The following is a 21,259-nucleotide window of genomic DNA, read 5'->3' as shown; positions in this document are numbered from 1 at the left end:
CATCGATGTTTCTCTCTTCCTCTCTCTCTAAAAAATCAATAATAACAAATCTTAAATTTTTTTAATAAAATATGTCTTTATTGACTTTTCAGAGAGGAAGGGAGAGAGATAAAAACATCCATGTGAGGGAGAAAGATCTATGGGCTGCCTCCTACACGCCCCCTACTGGGGACAGAGCCCACAACCCAGGCATGTGCCCTGACTGGGAATCAAATTGGGACCTCTTAGTCCATAGGACAATGCTCAGTCCACTGAGCCACACCAGCCAGGCAATAAAAACAAACTTTAAGCCGTGGCCAATTTGGCTCAGCGGTTAGAGCGTCGGCTTGTGGTCCAGAGAGACCTGGGTTCGGTTCCCGCTGGGGGCACGTACCTCGGAGGGAGAGAGAGGAAGAGAGAGAGAGAAACATCAACGTGAAAGGGACACATCGAGTGGCTGCCACCCACACAACCCAACCGGGGCCAGGGACAAACTGCAACCAAGGTACGCGCCCTTAGCAGGAACCGAACCCGGGTGTCTCTGGACCGATGGCCGACGTTCCAACCGCTGAGCCAAACCGGCCAGGGCCAGAGCCCCCTCTTGACCCTCCACACGGGCACAGCCTCCCAGGACCCCCTTGGCCCCTGCAACCTGGCATGGGTACAGTGCACCCCCTCCTCTATCTGCCCCTCCCCACAAGACAGGGTTGGCTCTCAGCCTGGCTCCATCCCCTGGGCCAGGAGCCCTCCCTTCCTGATACTAGCATGAGGGGACTTCACAGAGGAACACACACTTTCTTTGTACAAAGGAAGTGACCTCACAATGTTCCTGGGGAGGAAGAGGGAGCCGAAGAAAAGCACTGAGGGTCCCCTCCTGCCCTGGGAGGGGGACCAGTCCCTGTCCATCAAAATTTCCATCAGGCCCCAGGATCCCTCCTTCCTCTCTGCCAAGGCCAACACTTTGCTCTCTTGGGGTGAGGGGTGCCAGGGGACAGTCTGGCCTTTGCTAACTGTGACTCCTGTATGGACCGCTCAGTATAAAGCTTGGGGTAAGGGCCCTGGGGCCGGAGGTGTTCCCAGCCTGGCCCTAGACTTGCCCATGGCAGGCCCACAGCGGGAGCCAGGGCTGTAGAGGGGTGGTCTGGGCCCTGGCACAGGGCATCCACCCTCTCTGAGGGTCTTCCTGGGTCTTGGGCAGCCTGGGTCCCACTGAGGGCCTGGGTGGGGAAGGACAGAGGCTCCCGGACCCCGTTTCTCAGACTAAAGCGGCCCCTTCCCCAAAGGAGTTCAGTGTGGGACTCTCCACCCCTGGGTGAGGAGCAGGGGAGAAAAGAACCCCTTTCTTTCTTGCTAAAAGGTGTATGTGTGCAACTCACCAGTGTGGGATAATTTTAACTCAGAGGCTGGCCAAAAAAATGCCACTGGTTGCTTCCCCCTTCCTCCCGCCGCCGCCGCTGCCGCCGGCTGGACAGGGAGGCAAGGAAGCCCCCGCCCACCCAGGTGAATGGGGGTCTTGTGATGCAGCCGGGAGGTGGGAACTGGCGACCTGCCCACCGCCCGCCCCGCCCTCCCAGCCCTGAGCCCCAGAGCCCCAGAGCCCCAGCCGTCAGCCACAAGCGCCACTCCGAGCGAGCGCTTGCAGCCATGGCCAGAGCCCCTGCCCTGGCTCTGCTCCTGCTCGGGCAGCTCCTGGCCGCGACCGTGACCGAGGCACAGGTGAGCACAGGGCCACAGGAGAGCTGGGCTCACACCCGTGGACTGGGGAGGGGGTCCAGGGCTCCGATATCAGACCTCCAGCAGTGCAGCCTGGGCACGGCCGCCGCACCCAGCCACCCTGGGCTAGCCACCGAGCGAGCCTGGGACACCGACGGCTAGTGTAGGGGTGTCGCAGCCCCCAGGCTGAGCCCCCGGACACCAGGACCCCTCAGAATGAGCCCAGAAGGCTGCCTGGTCCTCTCCAGGCCAGGGTCCAGCACCGCCAGGGCTGTAGCAACCACTAGAGACACACAATGTGGTCTTTGTTCCCCGAGGCTCCCCGCGGGGCAGGCGCAGCCCCTCCCCCTGCCCCGACAGGCTGCAGACCTGCGGGTCTCTGAGGCCAGCCGGGGTCATAGGCCCCTGTGACAGGCCCCACTGCTGCTGGGCCCAGGAAGGAGGGCAGCTCCGTTGGGCTGACCCGAGGGCCAACCAGGGGACCCTGGTTGAGGGAGAAGGGTGAGAAGTCCCAGGTGCCTAATGACATTTCTCCATTTCAGAAAGTGGGACCTCGAGGCCCCCCTGGTCCCCAAGGGCCACCTGGGAAGCCAGGCAAGGATGGCATCGATGTGAGTTTATGGCATGGGAAGGGCCCGGGAGGGTTCTGTGGGGTTCTAGCCCTGGCCCCAACCTCCCCGAACCCCCAATCCTGACGGAGAGAAAACAAAGTCCCACTTCCCAGGGTTAGGTGACATTGGGGTGATGAGCAGCACCCTTGGGGGATGTGACATGGGACAGAGGTGATCCTTGTTCCTGCTTGGGGCACACCCCAGGGGGACTGCACCCCCAGATTAGGGGCGGGGCGGCTGCATGCTGGTCTTTGGACTGGAAATGTGGGCACTGGGGTGTGTGTCTCTGGATCCCCTGGGGCCTGTGCTCCTGTACTCTGGGGCCTGGGTGTGAAGGTGCCTGTGTGTGGCTGCTGGGGTGGGAGCTGCCTTGGGGGCTTGGCCTGCGCTGTCTCCCCGGCAGGTGCCCCAGGCCAGCAGTGTGAGGAGGCAGCTGAAACGCTGCAGCCTGTCCCCAGGGTGAAAGCCCCCCCAGCCACCCCCAGGAAAGGCTGGGGCCCCTCCAAGGCACCGCCTCAGCCATAGGACCCCTGAGTGGAGCTCCCTCAGCCGGTCCTCAGCCTCCGGCTGGCCGGGCGCCTGGCACTCTGGGGCTCCTAGGTCAGCCCATCATTCCTTCTGAGCACGGTTCCATGCCAACCTGGCCTGGGAGCCTCCGTTCAAGGATTTCAGGCCCAGTGGTCATAGGGTGGAGGTCTGGGCTGCCTGCCTGGGGCTGCCCCTCTGACCAGGTGGGGGCAGGAGGCCTCCCAGCTGCCCGACCACTTTCTGAAGCTTTTCCAGCCAGTGGGGGGCTAGGGCTGCCTGCCACCTTCCCCTCGTTCCTGGGGGTAGTGTCTCCAAGCCCTCAGAGTGACCCCCAGAAGTTGTGTGGGCCACGTCAGGGCTGAGCCCACCTGTCCGGCTTGCCCCTCTTCCGCTCCAGCCGTGGTGCCTGGCCCTAGTGGGGAGGTGCTCTAGGTGAAGGGGGAGGAGCTCCCATCTTGTCTTCTGGGGCCCAGCTCTCTTCCCTGGGGCGGGGTCTTCAGGGGACCCTTGGTCACATGAGGGTGTCTCCCCCTCTGCAGGGAGAAGCTGGTCCCCCAGGTCTGCCTGGGCCCCCGGTGAGTGTCCTGGCTGTGGAGGGGGGAGGGGTGGCCCCTTCCCGTCTGGAGGGGAGGGTGGGCCTAGAACAGAAGGGTCATTGACACCCCTTGCCACCACACTGGGCCCTGGGTCACGGAGGAGAGGCCTCAGGGCTGAGCAGGGGCTGAGCCAGGAGGGGGAGGGGGAGGGCGTGTGGGTGGGATTTGGGTCTCAGGAGGCCCAGCTCTCTGGGCTGGGGGGTGGGGGGGGGCTACAGCCTGCAGGGAGCTGCCAGGCCCAGGAACTGAGGGTCCTGCTTCCCTGGGGGTCCCACAGAAGGGCTGCCAGCCCCTAGCTGGGGAGGCTGAAGTGCCCAGGTGGATGTCCTGCAGATGCGACCAGGAGGGAAGCCCTTCTGGGCCGGCGAGGGGCAGGCAACGGTCTGGGGGGGTCTGCAGGACAGACAGGGCTGGGCCCCGGGGGAGGGGCCCCTCTGGGATCGAGGGTGGTGCTCTGACTGGAAAACACTCGGTGAAGTCGAGACTCGCCGACCCTTCCTCACGCCTCTGCCCCTCCCCCACAGGGGCCAAAAGGGGCTGCAGGGAGACCAGGGAAACCCGGAGAGGCCGGGCTGCCTGGGCTGCCGGGTGTGGACGTGAGTGTTCCCCCTCCCTGGCCCCTCCCTCCCGGAGGCCCCGCCCACCTCCTGTGCCCCCGCCCCTTCCTGAGTCCCTCCCCTCCCCCAAGCCCTGATCCCCCCTCCCCCCTGCCTGAGGGGTGCCTGGTGTGGATGTGAGTGTTCCCCCTCCCTGGCCCCTCCCTCCCGGAGGCCCCGCCCACCTCCTGTGCCCCCGCCCCTTCCTGAGTCCCTCCCCTCCCCCAAGCCCTGATCCCCCCTCCCCCCTGCCTGAGGGGTGCCTGGTGTGGATGTGAGTGTTCCCCCTCCCTGAGGCCCCGCCCACCTCATGTGGCCCCGCCCCCTTCCTGAGTCCCTCCCCTCCCCCAAGCCCTGATCCCCCACTCCCCCCTGCCTGAGGGGTGCCTCCCCAGCCCCGAGTCCAGCTAGCTGCTCTCCAGCTGGGTCCACTCAAGCAGGAGAGCCCCAGGCCTGCTGCCCAGCAGGAGCCCCTTGGCCCTTATCCCAGAGCCCGGTCTGGCCGGCAGAGGACAGAGCCCGCCACAGGAGAGGACAAGTCCCACCAGCTTGGGCTTCTCCGGGAACAGACGCCCATTATCCAGGCCTCCTTGAGCCCTAGCATGGCCTCTGTCATCAGGCCTCAAGGCCTGGCCCCAAGGCCACGGGGAGTGTGCGGACCGGAGGGGCTAAGTGGACTCTCCTGCCCGCTGGCCGCCCCGTGCCCCCCGAGGCTCTGGACTCCCCAGGAGGGCAGTGGACAGCCAGGAGAGGAAGGCACCGGGCCCGGGGGCCTCAGCCACGCGGCTCTCGTTGGGGAAGGGACCACGGCTTGTTCTTGCTCCTGCACCGGGAGGGGACACATCCTTTCCACGTGACCACTCCAGCCCCGTGCCTCCCTCCTAGGGCCTGACGGGCAGGGAAGGGCTGCCTGGATCCAAGGGCGCCCCTGGAGATCGGGTACGTGGTTCAGGGGCGAGGGCGGGGCGGGGTGGCCAGGCTGGGCACACTGCGTCCTCAGGGCCCTGGTGTCGGTGGCTCTGGCTCTGAGGGCCCTGCCGTGACTGGGATGGTGGGGAGCCACCCTGTGGGGTGCAAGAGGGCAGAGAGACACAGGGTGGAAGTGGACAGTTCCCATGATGCCCTTCCCATTCCACATCCACCTCCGGTCAGAGTTGCGCTGGCATTCACATCGTGTTGGGGAGCTGGTATGGTTGGGTAGCGACTCCTCCCCAGGGGAACCCCCACCCCGTCTCTGTGCCCACCTGAGAGACCGACCAGCCTCTTCGGGAAGACTCTCCAAGCCCAGCGCGGTGTCACTTTCCGCTGCGTGAGCAGTGACCACCCAGCCCGGGTGCGGAGGGGTGCGGAGGGCCGGACCGCACACAGCCCTGCGGGGGGCTCAGCTGCAGGCGTGTCAGGAACAAGCAGAGCGGCAGCTGTGCCAGTGGGCCCTCGGGTGCCCGGGCGGAGGGCAGCAGCACCAGGCTCCCTGCAGGGACCTCGGGTGGGCAGGGACATGGGAGGAGAGTGCAGGGACTGGGTCTGCAGGATGCCAGGGTGCAGGAGGGCCAGCGGGCCGGGGGGCACACAGGGCCTGGCACCGAGGCTCTGCGCTCTCTCCCGGGGCGCAGGTGGCGGCCTCAGTGACCTTCGAGGAGCTTACCGGGGGGATGAGTCCAGGGCCCCAGTCTTCTGTGAAAGGGGGCCTCCTCCTCAGAGGAGCTGCAGGATGGATTTGGGAGGGAGAGGAACAGGTCTGCAGACAGCGGAGGGGTGACTGAGCCCAGCTCACCCCTGACACCCAGTTTCCTTCCGCAGGGAAGTCTGGGACCCCCAGGGCCGCCCGGGCTTGGGGTGAGTACTATCTCTCCTCCTGGTGAGAATTTGAGGAGCTGAGGGTCTGACCAGGGTGGGGTCCCCCAGGCCCTCTCTTCTGCTGTCCCTCTGGGCTGGGTCCTCTCTCCCACAGGAGGTGGGGGGAGGTTCCTCTCCACACCTACCAGGTCGGCTTAAGGGGTAAGGCGGGGTGGTGGGCACCCTGCTCTGTCCCCCAAGCTCTGACCCCATGCTTGGCTCCGCAGGGCAAAGGCCTCCCCGGACCCCCTGTGAGTACCGACAACTCTCTTGGCCCCCAGCCAAGCATGCCCACCATGCACAGAGCCAGCCTGGCTGCCAGGTCCCACACCAGGGCTGGGGGGGGACTTCTGGGGGACAGAACTCTGACTGCCCGCCCTGAGCCTCATCCCCTCAGAAAGGGCAGACTGGCCCCACGTGGGGGTCTGGGAGTGGGCCCCTTGGGTGCAGACGCCCACCTGTCACTTCTTCGCCCCAGGGAGAGGCAGGAGTCAGCGGGCTCCCAGGTGGACTCGGCCTCCGGGGCCCCCCGGTGAGTGGCTGCCCCAGACCTTCCCCCCTACTGGGAACAGGCCAGAACCCCTGAATTCAACCTCGAAGAACTTCCCCAACCTCCCACCTGTCTCTCCTCTCCCGTCCCCCTCCCCCGCCCCTTCCCTGTCTTCGTGGAATCCCTGGCTGACATCCAGGCCAGGCTGGGGGAGGTCGGGGAGCTGGGAGCAGCCCCCCAAGGACAGTGTGGAAAGGTTTCTCCCGGAAGTAGCTGGTCACCTCACCTCCGGTGGGGCTTGTTCTGCTGCATCTCGGTCATGATCCCCCCAGGGACCCTCTGGACTCCCAGGCCTGCCCGGCCCTCCAGGCCCTCCTGGACCCCCAGTAAGTATTGGACGGGGCTGCGCATGACACGGTGGGTGTCACTCCTCTGTCCCCAATCCCCCTCCCCTGCCCTCGGCCGCAGCAGCCCCGGGACCTGCACCCGTACCCACTCTCCAGACAGCCCACTGAGTCTAGGGCCCAAGCGGAGACTTGGGGATAGTCAGAGCTCCAGCGGCGGCCACTCCACCCCAGGGCAGGTGGTCTGTCCCGGTCACGTGCCCTGCAGATGGGCGGCAGCGCTGGCCACAGGGGAACATGGGCTTGAGGCCCCTGCTGGTCCCTGGGTGGGGGTGGGGGTGGGGGGGCAGCCACACAGTCAGCCATCTGTGTTCCAGGGTCACCCAGGGGTCCTCCCCGAAGGCGCTGCTGACCTCCAGGTGGGCACTGTGTGAAGGGGGCTGGGGTGCCTGTCTTGGTGGGAGGGGGCTCTGGCCTGACCCCCCGCCTCAGAGACCCGTCTGGGGATCAGTCTGCTCCCTCCCTGCGGAGGCTGGGGTGGGGTCCAGGCACAGCCTCCCCACGTCCTCCAACCCCACCCTGGCCACCAGCCAGCCCTGCACAGGCCGCATGCAGCCCTGAGAACCCAACGGGCCAGCTCCTCTGCTGGCCACACGTCCGGGCTCCTGGCTGCACCTGGCCATGCCGGCGGCCCTGGGCACCCAGACACATGTGCCATCACAGGAGGCTCCGGACTAGAGTCGGGGACTCGCTGCCATCTTGGCCTTAGAGCTCCGTCACTCACGCAGAAGGGAAAAGGGCGGCCAGGCGGCCAGACCTGCTTCTGGGCCTTCGTGCTGTCTGCCAACTCTCTGCGCCCCCTCCGCGCCCCAGGGGGAGGGGCATCTTCCAGAGCAGGAAATGGCTGAGCCCCAGGGGCCCCCAGAGGCTGGGGCGGAGGTCCCTGGCCTGAGGCTGTGCAGGCAGCTGTGGGCTGGTCTGCAATCCTCACGCCCCCTCACGCCCCGACTGGAGCATCTAGTCTGTGCCGAGGGCCACACGGCCCCTCCTACAGCACTCTGGGCGCCAAGAACCCGCCTGGGGTCCACCGCGGGGAGCCGCTCTGGACGAGGCCTTTGTGCAGCCAGCAGACCGGCTGAATAGCTGCCTTGAACCCGAGCCGGCGCTGAGGCCGAGAAATCGGAGCCGGGCTGTGAGGGAGGCCGGGCCGGCCGGGGCTGCGGTCTGGCTCCGCCGGCGGCGCCCAGCCCTGAATGAGGTCCTGTGTGGCCGAGGCCACTTCACGTGCGTCCTGAGCTCAGAGCCGGGCCCCTGTTGTCTGGGAGGGGCCTGACCGCTCTGTTTTCCCACAGTGCCCAGCCATCTGCCCACCAGGGCCTCCCGGTCCCCCAGGAATGCCAGGGTTCAAGGTGAGTGGTGTGGCCACTGGATGGTTCAGACCTGAGCCCCCCTCCACGTCTTGTAGGAGGCCACCCAGCCCCTCTGTGGGCTGAGATGGGGGGAGATGGGGATCCAGAAAGAGGGGTTGGCCGCCCACTCTGCTTGGGTGCCTGGCTCTGTGTCCCCCACCCCCGGCAACTCTGCAGATCCGCTGGGCACGGTGGGCACAGAGAGAGCTGGCTCCCTGGCCCAGCCCGCCCCAGGCTGTGCTGGCTCCCCGCGGGGCCTTGGTTCAGGGCTGCGGGGGGCAGGCTATGACTCGTCACCCACCACTGCTTTCAGGGTCCCACCGGCTACAAAGGGGAGCAGGGAGAAGTCGGCAAAGACGGCGAGAAGGTGCTCGGGTGGTGGCGGGTTGCCCACTCGGGGTGGCAGCTGGAAGGGAGGGCACTTGGGGGTGGCGGGCGAGTCAGTGTCATCGAGGACGTGCCCTGACTGAGTGGCTCCCATGCACACCTCCCCAGCGGGCTCGGCTGCCCAGGTGATGGGACAGGGACTCTGGACAGACCCCCAACCCAACCAGCCTGGGTGGGCCCCACCGGTGGCCAGAGAAGGTTGGCTTCAGCTCAGTGTCCCCCAGAAGTCCTGCCACCCTCCCCTATGGCCACTGCCCGCGGAGACCGTCTGTCCTTCCTCAGCACAGGCTGGTGCCCTCCAGCATAGCAGGTGTGGCCAGACTGCCGTGTGGGCAGCCGAAGGGCCGCCCCAGCCAGGAGGTGGTGTCAGAATGGCCGGGAACCTGGAGGAACAAAGGCCTTGGGAGGGTCCCACCTCCCTGCAGCAGGGCCTGCGGGGGGCGGCGGCATGGGGAAGGGGCTGGAAGAGCTGGGCTGACCCCACTGTTATTTTCCCCGCCTCCCCTGCAGGGTGCCCCCGGCCCCCCTGGGCCCCCCGGCATCCCTGGCACAGTGGGGCTGCAGGTGAGTGGGGAGGGCTGGACGAGGCTGAGGATGCGGATGGGAGCCCCTTGGACAGACCCGGGTTCGGGGCACAGTCCATCCACACCCACAACTGGAACATGGCCAGGGCCTGCCTCCCGACTGCTGACCCCAGGGGTCCGAGGCCCTGCCCTCAAGGCCTAGGCTGAGGCCGAGGGCTTCTTGGGAGGCCAGCACGGACCCCCAGTGGCTCCCGGAGGGCCGTCAATCCTGGGGGCCCGGGCCCTGCATCTCCAGCTCTCTCCCCACAGGGCCCTCGGGGGCTCCGAGGACTGCCAGGGCCACTCGGCCCCCCCGGGGACCGGGTAAGTCCACCAGCACCCCCACACACCAAGGGGACTGTGGGCCAGCCCAACGTCAGCCCAGGTTGAGGGGGCACCTCCAGACCTCACCAGTGACCACAGATGGGCCACGTGACTTGGCCAGGCTGCCCCTGGGCCTCCCTTTACTCAGCTGTTCCCCCAGCTGGGGCTGTGAAGGTTTCGTGCCAGGCGGGGGTGGGGGCAGGAGGGGGAGCCTTGGTAAACACAGGAGGGGCTGGGGGCTAAATAGGGCACCTGCTGGGGGTGCTCGAGGCAGGGCTGCTCCAGATAAAGCAGGGGCCTCAGTGGGGTGCTGGCCAGGCTCAGAAGCGAGGCCCGGGTGCCCTCTCTTCTCCACAGGGTCCCATCGGGTTCCGAGGACCCCCCGGGATCCCAGGAGTTCCCGGAAAAGCGGTATGTGTGAGTGTGGGGGTTGAGGGGGCCCCAGGCTCTCTGTTCCCTTCCCTCTTCCTCACGCAGATGCCTCCCCAGCCCCACTGGGCTGCACTGGCCATCTCGGAGCTGAGCATTCTGTTCTGTGGGCACACCTAGGTGTCTATGGGCACACCTGGGCAGGTGCCTGTGGGCACACCTGGGCAGAACCAGGGGGCACACCTGAGCAGGTGCCTGTGGGCACACCTGGGCAGAACCAGGGGGCACACCTGAGCAGGTGCCTGTGGGCACACCTGAGCAGAACCAGGGGGCACACCTGGGCAGGTGCCTGTGGGCACACCTGGGCAGAACCAGGGGCACACCTGGGCAGGTGCCTGTGGGCACACCTGGGCAGGTGCCTGTGGGCACACCTGGGCAGAACCGGGGGGCACACCTGAGCAGGTGTCTATGGGCACACCTGGGCAGAACCAGGGGGCACACCTGAGCAGGTGCCTGTGGGCACACCTGAGCAGAACCAGGGGGCACACCTGGGCAGGTGCCTGTGGGCACACCTGGGCAGAACCAGGGGGCACACCGGAGCAGGTGCCTGTGGGCACACCTGGGGGGCGAGCTTACCAACGGGGTTTCTCTGTCCTGTGTGGAAGATGCGTCTCTCCCTGGACATGGAGGGAGGTGTGGCCAGCATCCCTCCAGCCCCTGAGCTCTCCCACCTGCTTGAGTTGTGACCTCTGTCCCTGTCCCCCTTGTCATTTCAGGGTGACAGAGGCGAGAGGGGCCCAGAGGGGGTCCGCGGCCCCAAGGGTGACCTTGTAAGTGAGAGCAGCCTGCTCCTCTGGGTTCTTCCTTGAAAGAACCCAATCTGCGGGGTCGGGGGGGGGGGTATGGACAGCACGCACAGGAGACATGGGGTGGCTGCCTTTCCCGGGGTAGGGGGCTGAGACCCATGGGGCCCCGGCCTGCCTGGGAGTCCTCCACCCCCCTTCCCATCAGCACCTCGAAGATACCGGCACCTGACAAGCTCCCCTGCCGCCCCCAGATCGGCCAGGCTGGGTCCACAGGACCCGACTCCTGGGTGCAAATTCTGGCCACTGACCCCTCCACCGAAGGGCCCGGGCAGCTGCTGGGCTGGGTTCCATGAACCAGCTCAGGGCAGGAGTCTCAGAGTGAGAAGCAAAGATAAGCAAAGCCGAGAGGGGACCGGGCGACTGAACGGCCATCCCCGAACTGGCGGTGGCTGCGGACACACCAGTTCTCCCTGGACTCTGCTGGCCGCCCACGGCCCGGAGACAGGTCCCTGCACTGGGGTCCGGCAGCGCTGCTGTCCCCCGCCAAGCGCAGCGCCTGGTCCCCGCCCACCGGAGGCCCGGGAACTAGTGGGGTACCTGGAAGGGAGGTTCCTCACAGGCCCAATGCGGTGGCTCGTGTGTCTTTTAGGGCAGACCTGGTCCCAAAGGAGTCCCCGGAGTGGCCGGGCCAGCCGGAGAGCCGGTGAGTCCCCAGCCACCGCAGCGCGGCCCACACAGCTGTCCCTCCGCGGAGCGGCCCTGCCCCTGCCCCCGCCCGCGTCCTGCCCCCACGCTGCCCCTGCCCTGCCCTGCCCCTGCCCTACCCTCCCACCCTACCCCGCCCTGCCCCCCCACTCTGCCCCTACCCCCCACTGTCCCCGCCCTGCCCCCCACGATGCCCCTCCACGATGCCCCCTCTCCCCCATGCTGCCCCCTGCGCCTGCCCCCGCCCTGCCCCCCCACAATGCCCCTCCCCTCCATGCTGCCCCCGCGCTGCCCCCCCCACCTTGCCCCTGCCCTGCTGACTCGGTACTTCCTGTGGTCTCTGCCTGTGTCCCCCTCCCCCCGGGCTTCAGGGGCATGTGGCCCTCACGGGGCCAGTTAATACTCCGCCGCTGCCCCATCCTCCAGAAACCTGGACGGGGTTGGACAGCCCACATCCCGACTCACACGGGGCTGCAGCCCCAGCCCCAACCCCTCCCCCACGCAGAGGCGGAGCTTCTGTCATTCAGGGCGCCAGGGGCGGGGCGATGAGACCCGCAGACCCAGGTGCAGGACACCCCTCTGCACCACGCCCCTTTGTCCTTGCTGCCGCCCACGCTCAGCCCAGACCTCTGGCCCTGCCCGGTCCTGGACGACAGGCCCTGGGTCCCCTCTGAGCAGGACCCCGGGCGCAGGGCGCAGGGTGGCCCCACGGGAGAAGCACCGCTGTCCAGTCCTCCTCCGGGACGTGGCTGTGTCCTCAGCTCCAAATCAGTGGAGAGCGTGGGGTCAGACAGGCCTGGGCCCGAACCCGGGCTCAAGCCTGTTTCCGCATCTGAGAGACAGGTCTCCCCTGGGGCCATGAGGAGCCGGGCAGAGGTGGAGGGTCCCACAGGCACTCAGGGGGCACCAGGGCGCATCCTCCCGCCCCTCGCCTGCCCGCGCCCCACACCTGCTGGTCTGGGGACAGCACCGGTTCCTAGCCTGTGGCCTGGGCTGGCCGGCCGGCTCAGGAGGCAGAGTAGTTCGGGGACACGGGAACTGCCCGAGCAGGTGGCCTGGAGGGCGGCAGGTCGGAGCAGGGGGAACACGCTGCCTGTCAGGCAGAGTTCATGCCCTTGCCTGTCCCCAGGGCATGCCGGGCAAGGACGGCAGGGATGGCGTGCCGGGGCTGGATGGCGAGAAGGTGGGTGCTGCGCTGGGGCCTGCGGGGAGGAGGGGTTCTGCAGGGAGTTCTGCCTCCCAGGCCTCAGCACCCCATCTCCCCTGAACCTCCATAGGGAGAGGCTGGCCGCACTGGTGCCCCAGGAGAGAAAGGTCCCAACGGGCTGCCGGTGAGTGTGTGGGGCCCCCGCAGGGCCTGGGGCTGTGCCGCGGGTGCTCCCAGGGCAGGGTCTCTCCTGGGGGGCCCTGACCGGGCTTGTGCGGGGGGCGCTGCCTCTGGCCCGTGTGCTACGACTCCTGACCTCTGTCCTGCAGGGTCTCCCCGGAAGAGCAGGGTCCAAGGGTGAGAAGGGAGAGCTGGTAGGTGGCTTCTTTCTCCGGGGGGAGGCAGCCAGGGTCCTGGGCCTGGGCCGGGCGGCACTCAGGGCCCCCTCTTCCACGCAGGGCAGAGCCGGAGAGCTGGGCGAGGCTGGCCCCTTAGGAGAGCCGGGCATCCCGGTGAGTACCCACAGCCCTCCCCCCGCCCCGCGTGCACAGACCCCTGACACCCCTCCCCCTTCCCTGTGTAGGGCGACGTCGGCATGCCCGGAGAGCGCGGGGAGGCTGGCCACAGGGGCTCCGCGGTGAGTAAGGACGAGCTTGTCACCACCCCGCCCGGGTTCTGTGGGCTGGGATCGTGTCTGCAACACACCAGTGGGCCGAGTGCACCACACCCGGGGCGGGGGGTGATTGAGACACCTGTGCTGAGGGACAAAACCACGGCAGGGCGCTGTGGAAGCTCCCAGCTCGTCCCGCCCTCGACGTAAACGGTGACATCAGCCACTGCGCCCAGAGTCCTGGCGCCAATCTGGCTGATGCACACAGCCCCAGGGTGGGTCTGACTGACCTCTGGGACCCCAACTACCCCGTAGGACACCCCCCTCTGCCCCTATGCCTGGGCCAGATGGCCGGGGACCAGCTCCTGTGTGCGCCCAGCTACTGGGGGGCAGAGCAGGGCTCACACCTACTTCTGCTTTTCAGGGGGCTCTGGGCCCGCAAGGCCCTCCCGGGGCCCCTGGCATCCGAGGCTTCCAGGTGGGTGAGGTTTGGGGCAGGGTGTGTGCCCGTGAGCCCAGGTGGGCCAGCCGGGTGGGAGGGGTCCCTGCTGGGCTCCCTGGGGGTGCTGACCAGCTGCTCTTCGTCTGCAGGGCTGGAAGGGCAGCATGGGGGACCCTGGCCTGCCAGGCCCCCAGGGCCTCCGAGGTGACGTGGGCGACCGGGTGAGTGGCCAGCAGGCTGTCCTGGGGCCCACCGGGCACAGGGCCACACTGCTCTGAGGTGCGTGGAACCACCCTCGACACCACGGTGGCAACACTGCAGGGAGCTCTGCTGCTTCCCGGGGTCTGTGGCCACGGCCGGTGGTGGTCAGGGCACAGAGGGCCCGGGCCGGCTGCTGGTCACCAGGTGGGAAGTCCAGGAGGGCTGTGGCCCGGCAGGTCTGTGGGAGCCCTGGGTTCCCGCGCCGGCCCCGCTGCGCCCAGTGGGCTCCTCAGACATGACTTCGAGGCCCCAGGAAGGCCACACCTGCCTCCAGACATCTTGCAGCCGGGGGCCCGGGAGCCACCACGCAGGACGTGGGGGAGAGATGGAAATCCCTGGCCTGTGGTGGGGCCCACAGGCCCTTCATTGCCCCCCGGGGAAGTTCAGGGAGTCCAGCAACACCTGGGCCTCCAGGAGGGTGGGGTGAGGCTGTGCCGCAGCCTGCAGGCTCCTCCTGGAGGCCTCCCGGGTGTCCTGGGTCCCCTGTTCCCCAGCTGCTATCTCAGCAAATGGACCGTTTGTATGTTAATGCTCTGGGGGCTGCCTCCCAGGCAGGGCCCTAAGCTCACAGTCGGGTGGGGGCCCCTTCGAGTCAGCAGTGGGCCCTGCATTGCGTGTGTGAAGGTCCCCACCTGGTGTGACAGCCCGAGAGGGGCAGTTCCCTGGAAGGTCCCGAGACGCGGAGGGACAGGCACGGAGGGTCTCGAACCTGAGCCTGGCCTGGGGACTGAGCGTCCGGGAGGGAACACACACCTTCCACCCCCAGTTCCTCTGACGCTGAGCCCCTTCTCCGCACAGGGCCCGGGAGGAGCCACAGGCCCTAAGGGAGACCAGGTGAGCTGGGGGTGGGGCCAGGTGCGGGTGGCCCCTCTGAGCTATCTGGGCAGCAGCCGTTCTCATGTCCCCGTTCCATCGTTGTCCTTGGGGGGCATGGTGACGACAGTTCTGGGCCCCCCACCCCAGAGCCAGACCTGGGACAGGGCAGCTGGCCCCATGCCACCGGCCGGCTCCTGGGCAGTAGCTGAGGCCCCGGGAGGGCGTGTCCCCTGCTGACCTGGGTTCCGCCTGCTTTCCCAGGCAGCCCCGGGCCCTTTCTCGTATTGACCGGGGACCTAGAACAATCTGAACCAGATGAGCGCCCTGGCCGGTCTGGCTCGGTGGTTAGAGCGTCGGCCTGCAGACTGAAGGGTCGCAGGTTTGAGTCCCGGTCAAGGGCACGTACCTCGGTTGCAGTTCAATCCCCGGCCCTGGTCGGGGTTGTGCGGGAGGCAACTAATCGATGTGTCTGTCTCACATCGATGTCTCTCCTCTCTCCCTTCTTCCCTCCCGCTCCATCTAAAGATAAATGGAAAAATATCATCGGGTGAGAATCTAAAAACAAATTAAAATGAAATTAACCCGGACTGGTGTCACCTGGGAAGAACAAGTGTCACCTGCTGTGGGCCCAGCTCTGGCCCCCAGGCCCAGAGTCTGGGAACTGCCTTGGGGTGACCAGGCCCCTAACATGGGTGTCGTTTCAGGGCATCGCCGGTTCCGACGGTCTTCCCGGGGACAAAGGCGAGCTGGTGAGTGTGGCCGGTGAGGCTGCCACTGCCCACCGAGCTGTCCTGGGGGAGGCGGCCACCGGCCTGCCCTGCCTCACGCCCAGCGCGGACCTTCTGGTCTCCGGCCCAGACAGTGTGGTCCCAGGCGGGCAGTGCCTCGAGCTGGGAAGCCTCCGGCCGTGCTCGGGCGGCGTGAGCCGAGGCCTCGCTCCTGGCCACCCTCTGGCTCGACGGGCGCAGAGCATGGCGTCCGGGCTGCCACCTGGACAGCCGCTCGGAGGTCTGCTTGGAACGGTTCTGGGGGTGCAGCGGGGGGGTGGGTGGAGGCACAGAGCCCTGGGCGTCTGTGTGACCATATAAACGGTGGGAACAAGTAAGCGTGTATGCGAGGAAGCTCTAAGCACAGATGAAACGCCCTGGGGGCTCAGCTCAAACATCAGCAGATACAATCTAGTCTGAACCGAGCCCTGGCCGGCGGCTCGGCAGTTGGGTGTGGTCCTGTGCACCAAAAGGCTGCCGTTCGATGCCTGGTCAGGGTTCGACCCTCGGTTCGAAGCGCATGTGGGAGGCAGCCGATCGATGTTTCTCTCTCCCTGACCCTCTAAGAATCATAAAGACATATTTAAAAACAAAAACAGCCCTGGCTGGTGTGGCTCAGCGGTTAGAGCGTCGGCCTGCGGTCCAGAGAGACTCAGGTTCGGTTCCCGCTAAGGGCATGTCCCCAGCCCTGGTTGGTCGTGTGGGTGGCAGCCACTCGATGTGTCCCTTTCACGTCGATGTCTCCCTCCCCCTCCCTTCCTCTCTCTAAAGTCGATGGAAAGCGAGTCCTCGGGTGGGACTGACGGCAAACAACCTACAGGGACGGAGTCACAGTGGCTTTGTGGACATTTGACTTTTTATTTCACCCTCAAGTAACAACATTCCAGCAGCTACTTCCCACCAGGTGACACGTGAGTCAGTAAAGTGCTCGGCTTCTCTCTTGCAGGGACCCAGTGGCCCCGTAGGGCCCAAAGGAGAGGTGAGTGCTGCCAGCCGGTCGAGGACAAGCCACGAAGCAGCCCCGGCCCCCGGCGTCGTAAATGCTCGATCCTCAGGAGCGAGGAGGCAGCTGGGGTGCCTGCCCGACCCACCTCCTGCTCTCTCCCCAGTCTGGCAGTCGAGGGGAGCTGGGCCCGAAAGGCATCCAGGGTCCCAACGGCACCAGCGGCGTCGAGGGCGTCCCAGGCCCCCCTGGGCCTGTGGGCTTCCAGGGCGTCCCCGGCGTGCCTGGTATCACTGGGAAACCCGGAGTCCCGGTAGGCTGCCTTCCTTCCAGGGTGTGATAGTTGGGGGGCCCCCTCGAGGTGCCAGCACACTCCCCGCCTGCTGACCAACTCGGGGGTGAATTTCAGGGGAAAGAGGCCAGTGAGCAGCGCATCCGGGAGCTGTGCGGGGGCATGATCAGCGGTAAGTGCCCCCCGCTCTGCCCCCAGCTGACCCCGTGGCCCCCCCGCAGGCTCACATCATGCCTGGCGCCCGGGGCCTGTCCTAAGTGTCTGATGAACAAAACAGCTACAAGGGACACATAACTGTGCCCTTCCGGCTTTGATGGACAAGTGGACACCTGGCCACGCGGTTCACGGGACCGTATGGAGCTCAAAGGGAACCAGCATGTCCTCCAGCCTGCGGTTCCCTCTCATGGAACGGGGTGGAGGTGTGAGGGCGTTTGTCGGGAGCCCCCGGCCGCAGCTTGGCTGCAGTCGGCAGAGAACCCCACTGAGCGGGACACGCAGGACGGGCTCTGACCAACCGCCCACCTTCGTTCCCACAGAGCAAATGGCGCAGCTGGCCGCTCACCTGCGGAAGCCGTTAGCGCCGGGATCCATTGGTCGGCCCGGCCCCGCGGGGCCCCCTGGTCCCCCGGGGCCCCCCGGCTCCATTGGTCACCCCGGTGCTCGGGGACCCCCAGGATATCGGGGCCCCACCGGAGAGCTGGGAGACCCCGGACCCAGAGGTGAGTGCAGGCAGCGCCCCACATGGCGACACGTGGAGCCCAGACCTCCCGCCCCCCACACGGAGACAAGGACCGGGGAAATGTTGGGGCCCCACTCCTTCCCTTCTCTGTCCACACGGCGCACGACCCCTAAAGGCTGAGCTTTGGACAGAAACTGCCTCAGGCCCAGCACAGCAAATCCCCTTTCCGTCCTGCAGGTACATTTTTAAAAACGCGATGTTTTTCTCGAATACCATCAGAACATCTCGGGGAGCGGGGGTGGATAAAACGTGGGGGACGAATACACAGGCCCCTTCACACTTACCAGCACGCAGCTGGAGACCACCCTAAGGACTAGGAAACACTAGGAAACATTAGAAAGGGACACAGTCCTGCACCCGCCCGCTGGGACCCCGCGTGGACTTGGTGGGGCGCTCGGTGCCCAGACAGAAACGGGGCCTCGGGACGTGCAGACACCAGCCGTGGGAGCCGCTGGGCACTCGCCTTCCCCCCAAGGCCTTTCGCCCTTAGCTGGTCTGAAAATGCGGAGTTTGCCAGCACGGGCGGCCTGCAGCCTGGCGGGACCCTCGTGGCCCAAGTTAAGAATTTATTTTTATCCTCACCCGAGGACATTTTTCCATTTTTGTTCAGATAGAGTGGGAGGGAGAGAGAGGAAGAGAGAGAAAGAGAAAGACAGTGACACGAAAGAGACACATGGACGGGCTGCCTCCTGCACGACCCCAACCAGGGCCGGGGGCGAATCGCAACCGAGGTCCGTGCCCTTGACCGGAATTGAACCCGCGACTCATTGGTCCACAAGCCGACGCTCTAACAGTTGAGTCGAACCAGCCAGGGCACCAAGTTAAGAATTTAAAGCTCATGATTCCAATCTGTTCCAACTGACTAATCACATAATTTTGTTTCTGAGAGCGAGCGTAGAGATTGGATGATTTCCACCCCAGGGGGCAAACGTGTCATGTTCCCCGTCTGGTCCCAGAGGTAACTGGACTGGAATTAAGGCCCAAACTCTCCGTGGTGTCTGGAGACAGTTCTGGTGTCTCTGGGTGTCTGTTCTGGGCCGTCTTCACACAGGGGTCTGAATGCCTCTAAGACTGTTGAAAATAAGACTCAAAGGCAGGATTAATCACTTTGATGGGTTCTCTCAGACAAGCAGCGTGACGACTCTCACCTGAAGGCCACCCCAGCTGCGTGGGTCAGGCTGCGTCTCCTCGACCCCTGCCCACGGATGGGCCTCTGTCCTGCGGAGGCTGGCGGACGGACCGCCTCCTTGGGACATGCACGGCTCGGGGACGGGGCGGCTGTGACATTGATGGGGTGTTCAGTGCAGGTCCTCAGGCGGAAGTTCGCTCCGCGCTGAGTGACCCCTGCCCTGGACACAGGTCAGGGATGCGGCAGGACCCACACGCCCCGCAGGGAAGCCATTCCCACCAGTGGTCCCGGCAGCCTGTGATGATGGCCCCCGCCATTCACCTGGCCCCTGCCGCTCACCTGGCCCCTGCTGCTCACCTGGCCCACGATGCTCACCTGGCCCACGATGCTCACCTGGCCCCTGCCGCTCACCTGGCCCACAATGCTCACCTGGCCCCTGCCGCTCACCTGGCCCCTGCCGCTCACCTGGCCCACAATGCTTACCTGGCCCCTGCCGCTCACCTGGCCCACAATGCTTACCTGGCCCCTGCCGCTCACCTGGCCCACGACACTCACCAATGCAGAGGCAACGGGATGGAAGATAACCCCCTGAGGAAGCTGGAGTTGGTCTCCTGGCATCAGGCCATCAGCACGTTCGACCCCACAGGCCAGGAGCAGGGCCGCACGTCCGAGCCCACGGGCCAGGAGCAGGGCCGCACGTCCGAGCCCACGGGCCAGGAGCAGGGCCGCACGTCCGACCCCAAGGGCCAGGAGCAGGGCCGCACGTCCGATCCCACGGGCCAGGAGCAGGGCCTCTTGTCGGGGGCCTCGTGACACGATGGCCAGAGCCAAGGGGGCGGGAGGCTGGGCTCCCACGGCTGGAGGGGCGTCTGCGATGCCTTTGCGCCCTGGCTGCCTTGGCTCACTGGTGAGAGCATCAGCCTGGGGACCGAAGGGCTGTGGGTTTGATTCCTGGTCAAGGGCACATCCCTGAGTTGCAGGTTCCATCCCCGGCCCTGGTCCAATCGATGTGTCTCTCTCCCTTCCACTCTATCTAAAAATCAACGGAAAATATCCTCGGGCGAGGATTAGCAACACCACCTCTGCGCAGCTGTGTTCAAGCGGAACACTCGGCTGAGTGACAGGTGTATTCCTGAATGACACAGAGCCCACGAGAGGTGGCAGCATGACGAGGCGGCACACAGCGGACCCCGTGTCAGAGCCCACCGTGCGGTTCTGTCCATGTGGGCGCCGGGTGGCTCGCCGTCCATGGTCTTCACACTTGTCCAACCCCTTTGACAGGAAGCCAGGGGGACAGAGGAGACAAAGGCTCGGCTGGCGTGGGTCTGGACGGGCCCGACGGAGACCAGGGCCTCCAAGGTAGGAGCCGTCGTCATGAACCACTTTTGCTTCTAGCACCTTTCCCAAACCCTTACCTGCAGGCAGTGCTGGGTGGGTGGTGTGTCTCCGTCGGACAAAGGCACCAGCCTCCTGGCCAAGCCTGCGTGGAGGCAGGTCAGCGGCGGCCTGACAGCCCCTGGACGTGTGGGTGGTCAGCCAGCTACAGGCCGCCGTTCTCCAAGTAGACTCGTTCAATCCCCTTTAACCAACCGTCTCGTACCCATTTCAGTCCAGTCCTAACAGAACTTTCTCTTAATTGACCCACAATTATCCTGAATATTTAACATTTTCCCCCTGAATGTTCATATTTTAACGTCAAATGTAAGAACTGTCCCCAGCAAAACCAACCACAGCTCCCCACCCCAGCCTTCTGTGGGGCTCTTCGGGGTCACTTACATCCTGGGAATCCATGTGGGGCAGGGCCTCCCCCGTAACACCCCCAGCCTCCTCTCCTGGCCCTTGAGGCCATGCTCCAGGCTCCTCCCCTGCTGATGCGCCTCCACCTGCAGCCCCCCCCCAGCAGGCGCCCACCCACGTGGGGAGTCCTTGTTGGCTCCCCTGCCCATCCCCCCAGGGCGTCCCCACCACTCCCTCCCTCCCATGAGACCGATTCACTCCTCGAGTCTCAGCCGCCACACTCGGGACAAGACCCAGACCCTGTGCCGCCTGTCCGGCCCCCACCCCGGGGCCCTGCCCTGCAGCCTCTGGGCCTGGGCTCTCCTCCCTTGGCCTCCCCCCGGGCTGGGAAACCAGCCAGTGAGACAGAGGGTGGTGGCCTGCGGGACGGAGGGGAAGCCCCTGCTCTGGGCCTCACTGCAGCTACACTTACCTTCCTTGTCTGTCTCGAGGACCCCAAGGCGTGCCTGGCGTTGGCAAAGACGGCCAAGACGGGGCCCACGGCGAGCCCGGGCTGCCTGGAGACCCTGGCCTTCCTGGTGCCGTTGGCGCTCAGGGCACCCCGGGCATCTGTGACACCTCGGCCTGCCAAGGAGCTGTGATGGGCGGGGGCGGGGAAAAGTCGGGTCCTCGGAGCTCCTAAACCAGCCTAGGAAGTGCGAGTGGTGCTGACGGAGGCGTGGGCTCTGGGGGGACCCCAGGGGCCGGCAGCGTCCATTACCAGAGGGGAAGACGCGCCCCGCTGGAGGTCCGCCGAGGCCTTGCGGGCCTGCCCCCCGCATCCTCAGTGGCGGTGCCTGGACACCTGGTCCCCAAAGCACCCTCCGCCAGCCAGCGGGAAAGTCCTGTCTCCTGTCTGCTGCGGCCTGTCGGCTGTGACACCGACCCTCGGACACGGGCCTGGCGGCACTGCTGGGAGGGACATGGCGTGCACACAGGAAGTTTGTACAAGCCCACGAGAGAACATCCAACAAGCTGTTTACATGGCACTTGTATAAAGACTAAGGTGTAATCCCAATAAAATGATCAATTAAATCTTCAGCTTCGTGACTGGCTGCAATGTAACAAAAATAAAGGATTC

At 65.9% G+C, this 21,259-nt stretch overlaps 1 protein-coding gene across 1 annotated transcript; it reads left to right on the top strand.

Annotated features, from left to right (window-relative positions):
- The first annotated feature begins 1,587 nt into the window (after nucleotides 1-1,587).
- COL9A3 (collagen type IX alpha 3 chain) lies at nucleotides 1,588-21,219 on the top strand. Its single transcript, XM_036245561.1, has 32 exons — nucleotides 1,588-1,695; nucleotides 2,235-2,303; nucleotides 3,371-3,406; nucleotides 3,952-4,023; nucleotides 4,909-4,962; nucleotides 5,824-5,859; nucleotides 6,087-6,110; nucleotides 6,338-6,391; nucleotides 6,682-6,735; nucleotides 7,071-7,112; nucleotides 8,046-8,102; nucleotides 8,416-8,469; nucleotides 9,000-9,053; nucleotides 9,323-9,376; nucleotides 9,734-9,787; nucleotides 10,522-10,575; nucleotides 11,201-11,254; nucleotides 12,386-12,439; nucleotides 12,534-12,587; nucleotides 12,733-12,777; nucleotides 12,862-12,915; nucleotides 12,987-13,040; nucleotides 13,438-13,491; nucleotides 13,605-13,676; nucleotides 14,515-14,550; nucleotides 15,237-15,281; nucleotides 16,246-16,278; nucleotides 16,409-16,555; nucleotides 16,652-16,706; nucleotides 17,071-17,253; nucleotides 19,684-19,761; nucleotides 20,631-21,219. Exons 1-32 carry the CDS (start codon nucleotides 1,624-1,626, stop codon nucleotides 20,819-20,821), a joined length of 2,049 nt encoding a protein of 682 aa, XP_036101454.1. The 5' UTR covers nucleotides 1,588-1,623; the 3' UTR covers nucleotides 20,822-21,219.
- Nucleotides 21,220-21,259: the final 40 nt, after the last annotated feature.

This window comes from Molossus molossus, unplaced genomic scaffold (assembly GCF_014108415.1).
Source record: "Molossus molossus isolate mMolMol1 unplaced genomic scaffold, mMolMol1.p scaffold_m16_p_6, whole genome shotgun sequence".
NCBI classification, from domain to species: domain Eukaryota; kingdom Metazoa; phylum Chordata; class Mammalia; order Chiroptera; family Molossidae; genus Molossus; species Molossus molossus.
The sequence above is the reverse complement of the archived record's forward strand: the minus strand, read 5'-3'. Positions and strand labels throughout refer to the sequence as shown.

Coding starts and splice junctions, on each gene's coding strand:
- COL9A3 (XM_036245561.1), top strand. CDS start 1,624: ATGGCCAGAGCCCCTGCCCTGGCTCTGCTCCTGCTCGGGCAGCTCCTG. Junction 12,440..12,533: donor CGGGGCTGGATGGCGAGAAG/GTGGGTGCTGCG, acceptor GAACCTCCATAG/GGAGAGGCTGGCCGCACTGG. Junction 13,677..14,514: donor GAGGTGACGTGGGCGACCGG/GTGAGTGGCCAG, acceptor TTCTCCGCACAG/GGCCCGGGAGGAGCCACAGG.